Source organism: Gobio gobio, assembly GCF_949357685.1.
Source record: "Gobio gobio genome assembly, chromosome: 13".
Taxonomy (NCBI): domain Eukaryota; kingdom Metazoa; phylum Chordata; class Actinopteri; order Cypriniformes; family Gobionidae; genus Gobio; species Gobio gobio.
The window spans coordinates 10,665,072-10,678,443 of NC_137106.1; the positions used below are offsets into that span (position 1 = coordinate 10,665,072).

The 13,372-nt window shown below is 38.2% G+C and overlaps 1 protein-coding gene across 4 annotated transcripts in view; it reads right to left on the reverse strand.

Moving 5' to 3' along the window:
* The window catches only part of zfyve28 (zinc finger, FYVE domain containing 28), a 42,550-nt gene extending 29,178 nt beyond the window's left edge, over positions 1–13,372 (reverse strand). The window contains exons 1-11 of one of the 4 annotated variants that reach the window (XM_079833420.1): positions 13,012–13,353; positions 9,724–9,864; positions 8,297–8,434; positions 7,907–8,109; positions 7,577–7,666; positions 7,270–7,359; positions 6,994–7,095; positions 3,150–4,589; positions 2,889–2,981; positions 359–522; positions 84–200 (exon numbers count right to left, since the gene is read on the reverse strand). In XM_079833420.1, the coding sequence (XP_079689546.1) occupies positions 84–200; positions 359–522; positions 2,889–2,981; positions 3,150–4,589; positions 6,994–7,095; positions 7,270–7,359; positions 7,577–7,666; positions 7,907–8,109; positions 8,297–8,434; positions 9,724–9,864; positions 13,012–13,050 (2,617 nt within the window). In that variant the 5' untranslated portion in view covers positions 13,051–13,353. Of the gene's footprint in view, positions 1–83; positions 201–358; positions 523–2,888; positions 2,985–3,149; positions 4,590–6,993; positions 7,096–7,269; positions 7,360–7,576; positions 7,667–7,906; positions 8,110–8,296; positions 8,435–9,723; positions 9,865–13,011 lie in introns of all 4 variants that reach the window. The other 3 variants (XM_079833418.1, XM_079833417.1, XM_079833419.1) reach the window with 3 other exon arrangements.

Genomic DNA, 13,372 nt, shown 5'->3' on the forward strand with positions numbered 1-13,372 from the left:
CAGCAAATTAAACTAATGATGTCTGGCGTCGAACAATGACAACATGCTGTTATAGTTTCCGTATCTTTCAGAAGCTCACTCACCTTTCTTGGGCTTCTCATTGTCCCCTTGGTCAGCTTTTGTAGCCATGACCTCAAACAGAGTCTTTAAGATGCTCCGCAGGTCACTCGCATAATTTGTTTGCAACTGATCGGCCACACCTTCAGATATTTGAAAAGAAGACATTAACACAATTATTGTAACTTACTTCCTGGGGTTTCATTTAGTAGAAAATGTGCTTTACTACTCCAACATGGCTTTACCAATTCACATCACAAAAGCTTCACAGTTTTCTACACATTGTCATTAGGTACCACACCTGATATGCAGACAAAAAGACGATGGATGAGGTCACTACTGCTATGGAAACGTGAGCGAATTTTGTTGTGAGCAGCAAGTCTGGCAGCTTGCAAAGCCACTTGAATCTCCTGGTGATCCAGATCCTCAGACATGTCCGAGCTGGTTGTCAGGCTACTAACAGGGCTGAAAGAGAAGATTATACAATTTAAATGAATAATAATCATCATCATAATAATAAAACAAGTCTTCTAAAATATAACTTATAACAGTAATAAAAAAAAATGAAAAAAGGAAGTATTGCTGGCTTTCCTCAAGGGAGAAATTTGCATAATCAAGTTAATCCAAAAAGTGTGACCCTATGGCTGAGGGAACACTGTGGGTTTTGTGCAATACCTCACTGGAATCACAGAGCAAGTTTTAGGACTTAATTTTCACATATTCACATCGACATTAAAATAAATATATTTCTGAAAAAAGTACTGCAAAAGTGGTGCTTGTCAAGGTGCTAGGTTGGTAAGCCAGGGTGTATGCAACAAGATATTCTGAGAGGTTGTTCAAAGGCATGCCATGTTATTACAAAGGGTTGCTGGGTGGCTGATAAAAAGTGTGAAAAGAACCAACTGCTAGAGTCCCCATGTCTTAAAATCAACCTGCACTGCATTCAATGTATACATTTAATCAGTTCAAGCTTTTCATGAGAACCAAACCCATGACCTTGGCATTGCTAAATCATACTCTACTGCCTGGGATAAAAGGTAGAGATATGAGCTATTAAAACATTACTGTGTACATCTCAACCAGCACCATTGGCTTTTGGGAGAGACATGACAAATGGGGTGAGTGTTTAAAAACCAGTTTAAAAACCAAAATGACACACTTATTTGCCTTAGCTAGTACCACCACAAAAACTAAACAAACTACAGAGTGCTTCAGGAATGAGTCCTGGAATTAAGTTGACATTTTTGCACTTCCGTTCAATCGTCCCGAGTCAATTGTTTTTTTTAAATGGGTTTTTGGTTAAATGCCAGAAATAAAATGTATACATTTTCAAGTTTTATGTTCAATTAGGATATTTAAAGGGTTAGTTCACCCAAAAATGAAAATTCTGTAATGAATTACTTACCCTCATGTCGTTCGACACCCGTCAGACCTCCGTTCATCTTCGGAACACAAATGAAGATATTTTAGTTGAAATCTGATGGCTCTGAAAGGCCTCCATTGGCACAATGGCACTTTACACTCTCAAGACCCTTAAAAGGTACTAAAGACGTCGTTACAAAGTCCATCTCACTACAGTGGTTCTAAAATAACTTTATGAATCGGCGAGAATAGTTTTTGTGCGCAAAAAAACCCTAAATAACGACTTACATAGTGATGACGATTTCAAAACAAGGCATCATGAAGCTTCGAAGCGTTATGAATCAGTGAGTCGAAGCAGCGGTTTGAATCGCCATATTTCAGCAGTTTGGCGGTTTGACACGTGATCCGAATCATGATTCGGCTCACTGATTCATAACGCTCCGAAGCTTCATGATGCCTTGTTTTGAAATCGTCATCACTACGTAAGTCGTTATTTAGGGTTTTTTTGCGCACAAAAACTATTCTCGCCGATTCATAAAGTTATTTTAGAACCACTGTAGTGAGATGGACTTTGTAACGACGTCTTTAGTACCTTTTAAGGGTCTTGAGAGTGTAAAGTGCCATTGTGCCAATGGAGGCCTTTCAGAGCCATCAGATTTCAACTAAAATATCTTCATTTCTGTTCCGAAGATGAACGGAGGTCTTACGGGTGTCGAACGACATGAGGGTAAGTAATTAATGACAGAATTTTCATTTTTGGGTGAACTAACCCTTTAAGTAGCTTTAATTAACATGCCTTGGAAGAAAACATTACTGGTGTGCATCTTGAGACAAAACAATGGCACTAGCATAATTTAAGATCTGTAAGTCCAAGTTACATTCAGTTAAAGCACCCTTAAACATGGTTTAAGCCTAGTCCAAGACTAAAATGCATGTCTGTGAAGGCAGGGGGTATGCGTCTTGAAAAATGTAGTTGCTCACAAGTGGCTACAGAGGTTGTCATGGACATTAAACGTCATCATGCCATCTACTCACTAGTCTGCTTTAACAGCCCTGTTGTGTTTCAAACTATTCTAACTCATACTTCCTAACTTTTCGATTTTAAATAAAAATGTATCTTTTTTTGAGTCGTTATAAACTTAGTGGTGGTGAAGTTGAAGGATGCAAACTGTGCTGCATATAGCCGTTTATAGCCTAAAGTTTGCTTTATACTTCTGATGACTATTTAAACTTCAGAGCTCAAGATTCATGAACCCTGTGAAGATTATCTTGATGAACAAAACATGTAAGAATCGTAAACTTTTGTTGGTCCACATAATACAAAAGGCAATGGAAAAAAAACGATTGGCCTTTTGTCGAGGGAACCAGGTTCTTGCTAACTTCTGTCCTATGAAAATTCGCCATCCCTGCAGCACTCTATAGCAACAGTGCTGACATATTCCACCATTACTCATCAGATAAAAGTTTACCTGGGTGTGTATGAACTTGACAAACTGCATGTAGTGACAGAAACACCATCAATGTCACTGCTGGGGACAGAACTGAGGGGGGACTCCTGAGAACTGCTGCGGACCATTCCAAAAAACATGTGGGGGTGGGGGCAACAGATGAAAATGAAATACAAGAACTGAAAAGAATGGCAACCTTCATAATGAAATCAACTCAAAACAAGGTAACAAACAAGACAAATAAAAAAAACCTTAATGCATGCTCGACACAAATAAACAAACCTAGAGATCTTTCTGTTATCTTCTTTGGACTGTTTTCCAAAACCTTCTGATATCCCTTTTACTGTAGTGTTAGGTTGTGTCCGGCATCCTGTGTCCTGATGAGTGCAACTAGGTCCTCCCTCCCCTTGTCCCGAGCCTCTATCCGGAGCAAGAACCACCCCTGAGGTGCATTTCTCACAGCAGGAATAGTGGGCACAGTCCTGACTGCCCTCCTCTTCTCTCGCTTGGTTCTGCACGGAACAGTGTGGTACAGAAGGGGTGAGGTGCCCCTGAGAAGGGGGCAGGGTGAGCGGTAAATGTCCATTTCCTTTCCCTGGGCTGGCAGCAGCTACTGCTGATTGGATGACAGCGCTTGTGATGGTGAGCTTGTGCTTCTCAAATCCCAGCGCCATGCCCCGGCCAGCAGGATCCATGGCATCCTCGTGGTTGTCGATGCATCCGGCAGCACAGCACACACAGGAATTAAGCAGGCACTGAGTGGCAACTAAAGCCCCACCCTCACCGGGTTCAGAAACATCAGCTGAATGAGACAAGACAACGGCCAAATCGGTCAAGCTTGGGGAATGAGGGTTAAAAATAACAGTGGCGGAGAGCTTCATTCCACCGGTGCGATTGGCGATTTCTTCCGCGGTCTGTACGCTGTCTTCCTCCTGTAACCCTTCCCAGCCATTCACCATGGGCGACCTGTCGGAGTTCCCCAAGGACTCAGATGATTGGCTCAGTTTGCGCTGACATTCCAGATTGGTGGTGTTGCTTGATTGGCAGATTGTCAACCAACCATTACATGATGAGTCAGTCAACGGAACTGGTCTACTGTGGTCAGGGGATCTGAGGCATACGGTAGGAAGGGGAAGTTGTCCGCGAATAAGTTCGCTAGTTAAACCAGACTCCAGGTCATCCATAAAAAACACTCTATCCTCATCATGGTAGGAACCCGGGACTCTCCGTGGAGATGCTTGCTGGCTGGAGGTGGCACTGGAACTGTTGAGGCTACTTCCTCTAAAGGGTCGAGGCTGGTGGGCTGGGGACTGACTCTGACTTGGAGGGGAAAGAAGTGTCGACATTTCATCCCCCACTTGATGCACCATCATATTAAGTTGCTCTATCTCTTCTTCATCGTACTGCATTGAGCAAGCCAAGTCTGCATCTGTGGCCTCCTCTTCCTCACTCTCACTGAACGTTTCGAGCTGCTCCATCTTCTCCTCATCCTCCTTCCATACAGAATTTTCTTCCTGGGCTACACAAAGTGTAAGATCCACCACCTCCTCAACTCTGTCGTCCTTTTCCGGTGTCTCTAGATGGCTCTCAGGACCGGTGGAAGCGGCTGGGTCATTGGTTGATGGCATGCTGGAACCTGCAGGGAATTCTCCATCCTGGGAGATGCAGAGGCTACGCTCCAGCGTCATGAGCTCTTCTTCTGTTAGAGTCTGCAGGAGATCCCTGAAGTGAAGAACACAATTATATGATTCAGAAGCCTGCCATGTCCTTCAGTAGCTACATAAAATGTTAATATGGTTAAAAGGTGTCAAGAACTGGCTTTTTTTATACTGTTGTCTGAGGTCAACCTATGACGTTTGCATGGTTTTTACATTCAAAAACATAATGAATAAGTAATAGGCTATTTTCTGCCTTGGTTTTGAGGCTCTCTGAAAAACAGTCGGTTTTGATGGGCGTGCCGCACTGAAAGACTTGGAAGTAAACGCCCACAGCTAGGATTGGATAAGATTTGCATATTTAATGAGCTTCTGCTCCCCTGTCAGTGACAGCGTGTTACAGTCTATGGTGGCAAACGGCAACCGGAATGAATCGCCCAGCCCACAGCCAGGGCTCGCAAAATGTCTTTATCAAACAAACACAATGATTCAGCTCTCATCCACCCGCGATTGATTGGAATGTTATTTCTGTATCAATTCGCCCGATCATCAGTGAATATAACCGCAAACCGTATGTACGCACGCACACACTGATGTCTGCAAATCCAGTCTCGACCTCTATCTTGTTTAGAATCAATTCCGCGGTGAAATGAAGCGAACAAACATACGCACGTGAGCTGCTCGGTAGCGCGACTCGTTTAGCTCCATGAGCCGGTGGGCGGGCTTGAGGTGGTTCTTCTGCGTCCCATTACGTCAATGGTCGACATATTCTGAGAGCTCTCGTTTTCTGGGCCTGGTGTCTATAAAAGCTTTTCTTTGACTAACAAGGACATTTTCAGCTCTGAAACTTACAAGATATTATTTTTTAACTTTTATATACCAAAGGCTCAAAGGAAAGTTGATTTCTCAATTCATCACCCCTTTAAATTTTAAAATCTAAATGCTGCTGTAATTCAACAACTAAAAAGTTACGAATGCCAGTTCTATCCAACTACCATAAGACTGCGGGCAAGGCAATTCGTTTGTCTGTGAGATTCAATTGTTTTCCACATGAGGAAGCATATTCAAACTTTGAATTTCAAAGCTATTCAAGGGCTCCACAGTATGAGTGTTTCACTCGCTTTTGCGACTAAAAATGGATGTGTGATTGCATTTAGAAGTATGCGTGCAAATGATAAAGTTCCCATAGGTCTTTAAAGCAAAAAAAAAAAAAACTGTTTTATGAAATTTAAGATAATTAAAAAGCATTAAATATCTTAAAGTGATCAAGATGTTTTTTATACAATTTAAGAGGTCTTAAATTTAGGAACGAAAAAAAAAAATCATTACATTAGATAAGGCCTAATGTGATCAAAAAGATGGGATTTCATTAAACAAAGTAAGTGCTGCATGTTCAAAGTCAAAACATGGCACTTCTTTCTTGCTCGTTCAACAGGCTAGTGGTTTCAGAGCAGTTCATAATCAATGAATATCATGCATTTATTCCAAACAATTGCTTACGATCTACTGTTGATGAATTATGACAGTTTACACTTTATGTTTATATTGTAATATGTTGTATATGGTTGTAAGAGGGCCTATTTCATCTTCATTATCTTTTTGAATTGGCAGAAAGCAATGGTAAAAGCTCCTAAATTTCAAGTTGTGAGTGTACATCCCAGACTTGTTTATAATTAAAATTCCAGCATTTTGCATAAGGTTCTATGTGGAATTTATTTCAACGAACTCTTACAGGTTCGGTCTGGCCTGCCCTGTCTAAAAACATTTAACAAATATTATTCAATATATAGATTTGATCTGTTTATTACAGTTAAATAAATACATATTTACATAATTATTAAATAGTTTGGAGAACCTAGTGTATTTTTTGTATTCTAATAAATGTAATAATTTTTCTTGTAAATGTCTTAATAAATGTCCCATTATTAAGGAAAAACTTATTATTTGATCAATTTGCATTGGGCCCCTAAAGTTTTTTAATGAGACCCTACATTTTTCAACTTGCCCTGTATTTCATAAGTTATAAGGACACATTTCATTCTCACAGAAATAACGGGTATAAATCTACAGTAGACTCTTGCATAATGTTTTAATTTGAAAAAATAAGTCTACATCCTACGTGAGTGGTGCAACAAAATAAAAGATAACCCATTACAAGCAGTGAGACAACTCAAGACAACGACAGTTAATTTATAGCGTTCTATTTCAGACATACTCCACCTCGCGCTAATGCTACTTCAGACAACAGTACAAATGGAGCGTTTCTGTAGACAGCCTCAAGATGTTGTGGTGTGGTGTAGACATCACTGACTACAAATATAAACCAATCTAATTTAAAAAACCAAATAGCAAAATCTAAAGAAAAATACCAAACAAAAAAGCAAACCAGCATTGAAAAACCTGAAAAACTAGCTCAGATGAGCCCGTGAATAACTATTGTGAACACAAATCGTTTTCCACGTTTGTCATACCTTATTTTTCTCAGCAAAGTACGGAAGGGCCGGAAGAGTTCAGACATGTCCTCTGGTTTGCGGTCGAGGTTAAGAGGCCCTTCAGAGTAGATAACAAGGCCACTAATAAGAGATAACATGACAAAGGATACCATTACCAGGTGAGCAGACAGAAACGTGTATATATAAAAGAAAAGAGGATGACATATACAGCGTGAGGAAAATCAATACTTAAAGAGGGATTTGGAGGAGGTTGACAAGAAGAAAACAGATAATTAGAAATGACATATCACTTACCAGACAATGGCAAGTCTAGGAATTGTAAACATAAGAGCTGGTTCGTAGTCGTCAATCATGTCTTGTGTAAGATACTCAAGCTTCAGGGCCCTTGAGATGGGAAAACATTAATACTGTATATATGAGTATTATTAACATGAATAATAATATATATAATATACACACACGCATAGAATTAATGTGACGCTTCAAAATTATATTGATCACGATTCTTCTCGTTTCTTTCCAATTGATAATGCCATTCATCATGATGAGTTTTGTAGTGTGAGGTAGTTGTTGATACCCAATTCAAGACCTGAATATTCACCTCTCAACTGTCTCACAGAAGAGCACAATCACCTCCTGCTGGATGTAATACTCTTTAGGGGACTTCACAGGCACCATGGCTGACACGTAGCTACAACAGAAAACAGACAGATCCATGATATGATTACAATTTTACATTTTGTAATAATAATACTTTTAATTGTCTGCTGAAATGACATGATCTGATGGTGTATGAAAACATTAGTACCAATAAAAATATCTTGCAATGATTTATGAACTGTCCAAAAGCATAAACGCAGTCTAGTCATCATCATAATTAGATCATCATAAGTGGATGCAAAAATCAAAACAGCTGTACACATTAAGGTACCTGAGCTCAAACTCAGCGAAGAGGCCGTCAAACTGACGTAGCGCTTCCTTTATGCGGTCTGTATAGTTGTTGAGATCTCGCAGCGCTTGGTCTCGGGTAATGTTGCGCACTTCCTCCAGGCTACGGGTGAGGTCTTTAGCCAGTGGTCTCATGGCCATGCTCTCGATTTCACGATTCATGATGATCGATCCAGCTGCCAGACACTGGAGAGAGGAGTGATATTATAGTCTCTGTTTCTAATGGGTTATGCCGCCCTGATTCACGGCCACATGTGACAGCTATGATACACTGATGTTCTGAATTTCTTTATATTCATGTTCTTTTGAAAGTTAACAAGAAAGATATCTAGGGAAGATCTCGTTCGGAAGGAAAGCAGTTAGTGTGCACTACCTCTGCCCCAAACCACAGCTGCCCGGCAAGGTTGTCATGGCGGATCTCTTCTGGGAACTTCACACAGAAGTCTCTGTTGGCTCGGTCTTCAGGTATGCATTCATCCATAATCTGATTTATGATGTTTAACACATTGTCCTATACATTGAGAAGACACACAACATGCAGGGTTAGAACATCCTCTTAAGGAAGACAGGTGACTGAAATCAGAATTATAATTTTAATGTTTCTCAAAATGATCCCACTCATGGGATTAGCAGATAAGGGTTTTTAAGAAAGACTGCACTCACAATTTTTTATTTAATAAAAGTATTATATATATATATATATATATATATATATATATATATATATTATAAAAATTCCCATTATTTATTTTCAATTTCCATCCTTTACCAGGCCTGGAATGAATGCTTTTAAAAGTTTATGATTATCCTGGGTTCTCCATGTCTGTGGTCAAGGTATTTATTTATTTATATTTAACACCATATCAGCATATGTCTATATTCATGGCAATCAACAGTATTACAATTTTGAATTTTCAATATCACATCAGTACACCGTTTACAATAATTTAACAATTCTGTCTTAAAGATCAATATACAAAAACATACATGTATACCAATAACAACAACAGTAATAATAACAACAACAACAATTACATATAATCTTTCAATTTAATATGTGATAGAAATTATTCCAGGAGAAACCTTTTTAAAAATGTCCATTAATATATTTTTTTTAATAAAAATGTGCTGTTTCAAGGTATTTTAGTGTATTTATTGGGAAATTAATTCTACCATCCAGCACCATTCAAAAGTTTGGGGTCAGTAAGATTTGATAAAAAAGTTTAAATAGGAATTAACTATTTTATTCAGCAAGGATGTATTCAATTGATTAAGTGTGACATTTTTTACAAAAGATTTCTATTTCAAATAAATGTTCTTGTGAACTTTCTATTCATCAATGAATCCTGAAATAAATATCACAGTTTTCACAAAAATATTAAGCAACACAATTGTTTTTAATATTGATAAGAAATGTTTTTCAGCAGCAAATCAGCATTATTAAAATGATTTCTGAAGATCATGTGACACTTAAGACTGGAGTAATGATGCTGAAAATTCAGCTTTGCATCACAGGAATCGATTACATTTTAAAATGCAATAAAATACAAAACATAATATCTCACAATATGACTGTTAATACTATTTTTCTTTTCTTTTTAAATGCAGCCTTGGTGTGCATTAGTGACTTCTTTCCAACGCATTCTTAGCTCCCCAAACTTTTGCAAATTGTCATTGCAAGAAAAGTAAGGAAAAAGACTTATTCTTAAACTTCAAACATTCCCGAATGGAAAACAAACACTTGATAAAACTGTCCAAAAAAGACTAAGCTCTGTACTATGAGACCATTAAGTGATTAACCTGGCAGGAGCGGAACTGGTTGACCAGCAGGGTACACCTCTGAGGGTCCTTCCTGCCGTCCAGACTGTCCAGTTCAGTGGCCACCTGGTTCAGCTCTTCATCTGCATAGTAGAACTGGGCCAGCAGCTGCGGATCTGACCTCTGCATGGAAAAAGCAAGCAAATATAAACAGATGGTCTGAATGATCTAATCAAGTACCAGATGATCAAACAAACTAGTGGAAAGTAAGCAAGTATCAGAGATCTGCAGTATGCTGTGAGTTTGGCACGGTGTGTATAAATATTTGTCTTTTAAAGAGCGGTATCTTGCAACAGCAGGCCTTTGCACACATCAGAAGAGCATGTAAGGTACTAAATTAATGTAATGATAGATGTCCACACTGGATTAAAGAGCACTCAATGAGGATCTAGACCTTTGGACTCCTTCTGCTCCATTGGGCACTCAACAGAAAACAATCTCTTGCATCATAGACTGGACATTGAATACATTCCACGGTGTATTTAAAGATCTTGGGGTCTCAGAAATAATTGGTATATTCAATTATTGATGGAACATATACACACATACACTACCACCAAAAACACAGAATATGAGGACAATATGTTGGTCAGTTTTTGGAAATTGAGATTTATACATCATCTTAAAAGGTGAATAAATAAGGTTTCCATTGATGTATGGTTTGTTAGGATAGGACAATATTGGCGGAGAAACAACTATTTGAAAATCTGGAATCTGAGGGTGCAAAAAAAATCTAAATATTGAGAAAAATCGCCTTTAAAAGTTGTCCAAATGAAGTCCTTACCAACACATATTACTAATAATAATATATTTACAGTAAGAAATTTACTAAATATATTAATGGGACATGATCTTTACTTAATATCCTAATGATTCTTGGCATAAAAGAAAAATTTATAATTTTGACCCATACAATATTGCCACAAATATACCCGTGCGACTTATGACTGGTTTTGTGGTCCAGGGTCACATATCGCAAGCTATGCGGGATGGGTTAAACACCAAAGTTTTGTTCAATTCCTTAACCTTAAACAACCTTAGCAAGCAAAACTAACATGTAACCTAACTAAAGTTGAGTGTTATCTGCAAGTTGTGTTTTGGAGTGTTTTCCAATTGGGACATCTATGTTTCCTGGACTGTGGCTGTAATCTGCACATGAATTTGCCTGGGAAGTGGCACGTGGCTGGAACATGAACCAGAGCCAAGAATAAGCTGATTTGAACCGGTCAGCCCTATGATGCCCACGCAAGGTGCAATCAAAACACTAGACACTCCAAATCACAATAGAAGAATTAAGCGTTGTGTAGGGAACTAAAAGACGTGGAAGGCTTATACAAAATATAAGGAAGTAATATCATTTCACTTTGTGCAAGTATTTGGGTTGTGCTTTTCAACGGACTTCAAACTGATGAAAATATTTGTACAGTAAGGGCAATATGGAAAAACTCATCTAAAATATCTGAATCCATCCCCACCTATGTAATTGAGCAAATAAAGTTGTAATTAATATATGTGATGGGAATTTGCCTTTCCAAATAAAAAGATAATTTCAAATATATATATATTTGTACAGTATAGCACAGTTATTAAATTACAGCAACAGTGAAAGGACTTTTCTAAGCTTCATCCAAACATCTCAAACATTTGAAGAACAGTCTTTTCTATTTTACCAATTACCATCCGCTCATTTTAGAGAGTGTCTGATACCATAGTTCATCCACAATGACAACAACAGGCATGTTTGTGAAGAATGCATCCAAGTGAGTCACAGTCAGACGCAGAACTGCACCCATGGGCCAGGGCTTCTTTGACAACAATGAGTGCTTGTACATCTCAAGGGGGACCCAGGGTTTAATTCAACAAAACACTTTTCTGTTTACTAATAACATCCTGTTATTAAGATTATTCTGAAAAGTGACCCTAATCTCTCATTGAAAGTCTTTAATGCATTAAATAGCGGTTGACAACAAAACTGCAGCAAACCACAATTACATCAGTGGCCAATAGCTAAAGCTGTGGTGAAATGTGGTTTTTGATGTGTAAAATACAAATTGCTGACAGCAAGAAGCTTTGGGGCCACACAAAGGGCCATTAAACCTCGATGCCACAACCAATAGACCTTATGCTCCAGAGAAACAAGCATGCAGCAATCTTTAGAACTTGGTCTTTGAACTTCTGTTTTTGCGGTAGATCTGTATATTTATATGGCATCGATGTCAAAGAGTTATTAGCTGGTGAAGTGGATTTACTTACTGTAGAGTTAACAAAAAAGTTATCACGAGCATTGTAATGTTTGAAGCGGACGTCATAAATGTCAGTAGACCTTCATGCTGTGGAAATACAAACCGGAGGACCACACAGCTAATGTACATAAATATATCTCAGCTACTCTGATCGTATTAATATGTTTTCAGGGCTATTATTATCAACTAAAAAACATTTATATTGTTATATAATTTATAATATTATATATTAGCATTTGCTTTATAAATATTATATTTATATCAGTTTTAGTAAATTTAGTGCTTCTACAATTAGTTGACAAAGCAACATTTCTCATTTTCGTTAGTTTTTCATCTAATATTTATATTTTATTTCAACTGTATTATAATTAATATTAAGTGCTGTCAAATCGATCAATCACATCTCACCTAAAAGTTTGTGTTTGTATGTGTGTACACATACATACATACATACATTATACACAACATTTTATGTGAGATGTGATTAATAAGGAATAATCAATTTGACAGCACTAATATTAATTATAATACAGTTGAAATAAAATATAAATATTAGATGAAAAACTAACGAAAATGAGAAATGTTGCTTTGTCAACTAATTGTAGAAGCACTAAATTTACTAAAACTGATATAAATATAATATTTATAAAGCAAATGCTAATAAAACAGCTGCGAACGTGACTTTCTCCCTTTATAATGAATGGACAAAGTCATCTGAATGAATAATCAAGGGCTGTGATTCAAAACGTACTGAAGAATATTATACCTAGAAATACTGGCATATGATGTCAAGGTAGTTCGCATTATAGGATGCCCAAAAAAGCTGTCTAGGTAGGCAGCTCACATCATGTGATGCTAAAAAGCCGTTTATGTAGACAGCTTGCATTATACGACGCCCCAAATTGCTGTCTATGTAGGATGCCCACGCCATATGATGCCCCAAATACTGCCTATGTTTTAAAACACATTCACTTAATAATACAGCTATTTGATAAGTATTTATTAATTGAACTGATGGCAACCTTACCTTTGGCTTATAAAGCCACTTTCGGAACCGATTCATCATGGGTCACCTCGCCAGTTTAGCGACAGCTCCGTACCAAACCCGATCCGGACCTTTAAACCCGAACACAAACACACAGCTAGCGAGCTAAGCTAGCGCCTGCTCTTCAACAATGCCGTGCTGACAGTGTTAAGTAGAAGCCCAAAAAACAGACACGGACAGTGTAAATCCACTATTAATTAATCGCGGGCACGGACTCTACCCCTATATCCAGCAGTCGAGCGGGTGTCTTTGTCCCCAAACACACAGGCTGCTCATGACTAAGCTTTTGAGCTAGAGCTCAGCCTGACTACGGAAGTTGCGCTCGCGCTGCTTGACTGATTAC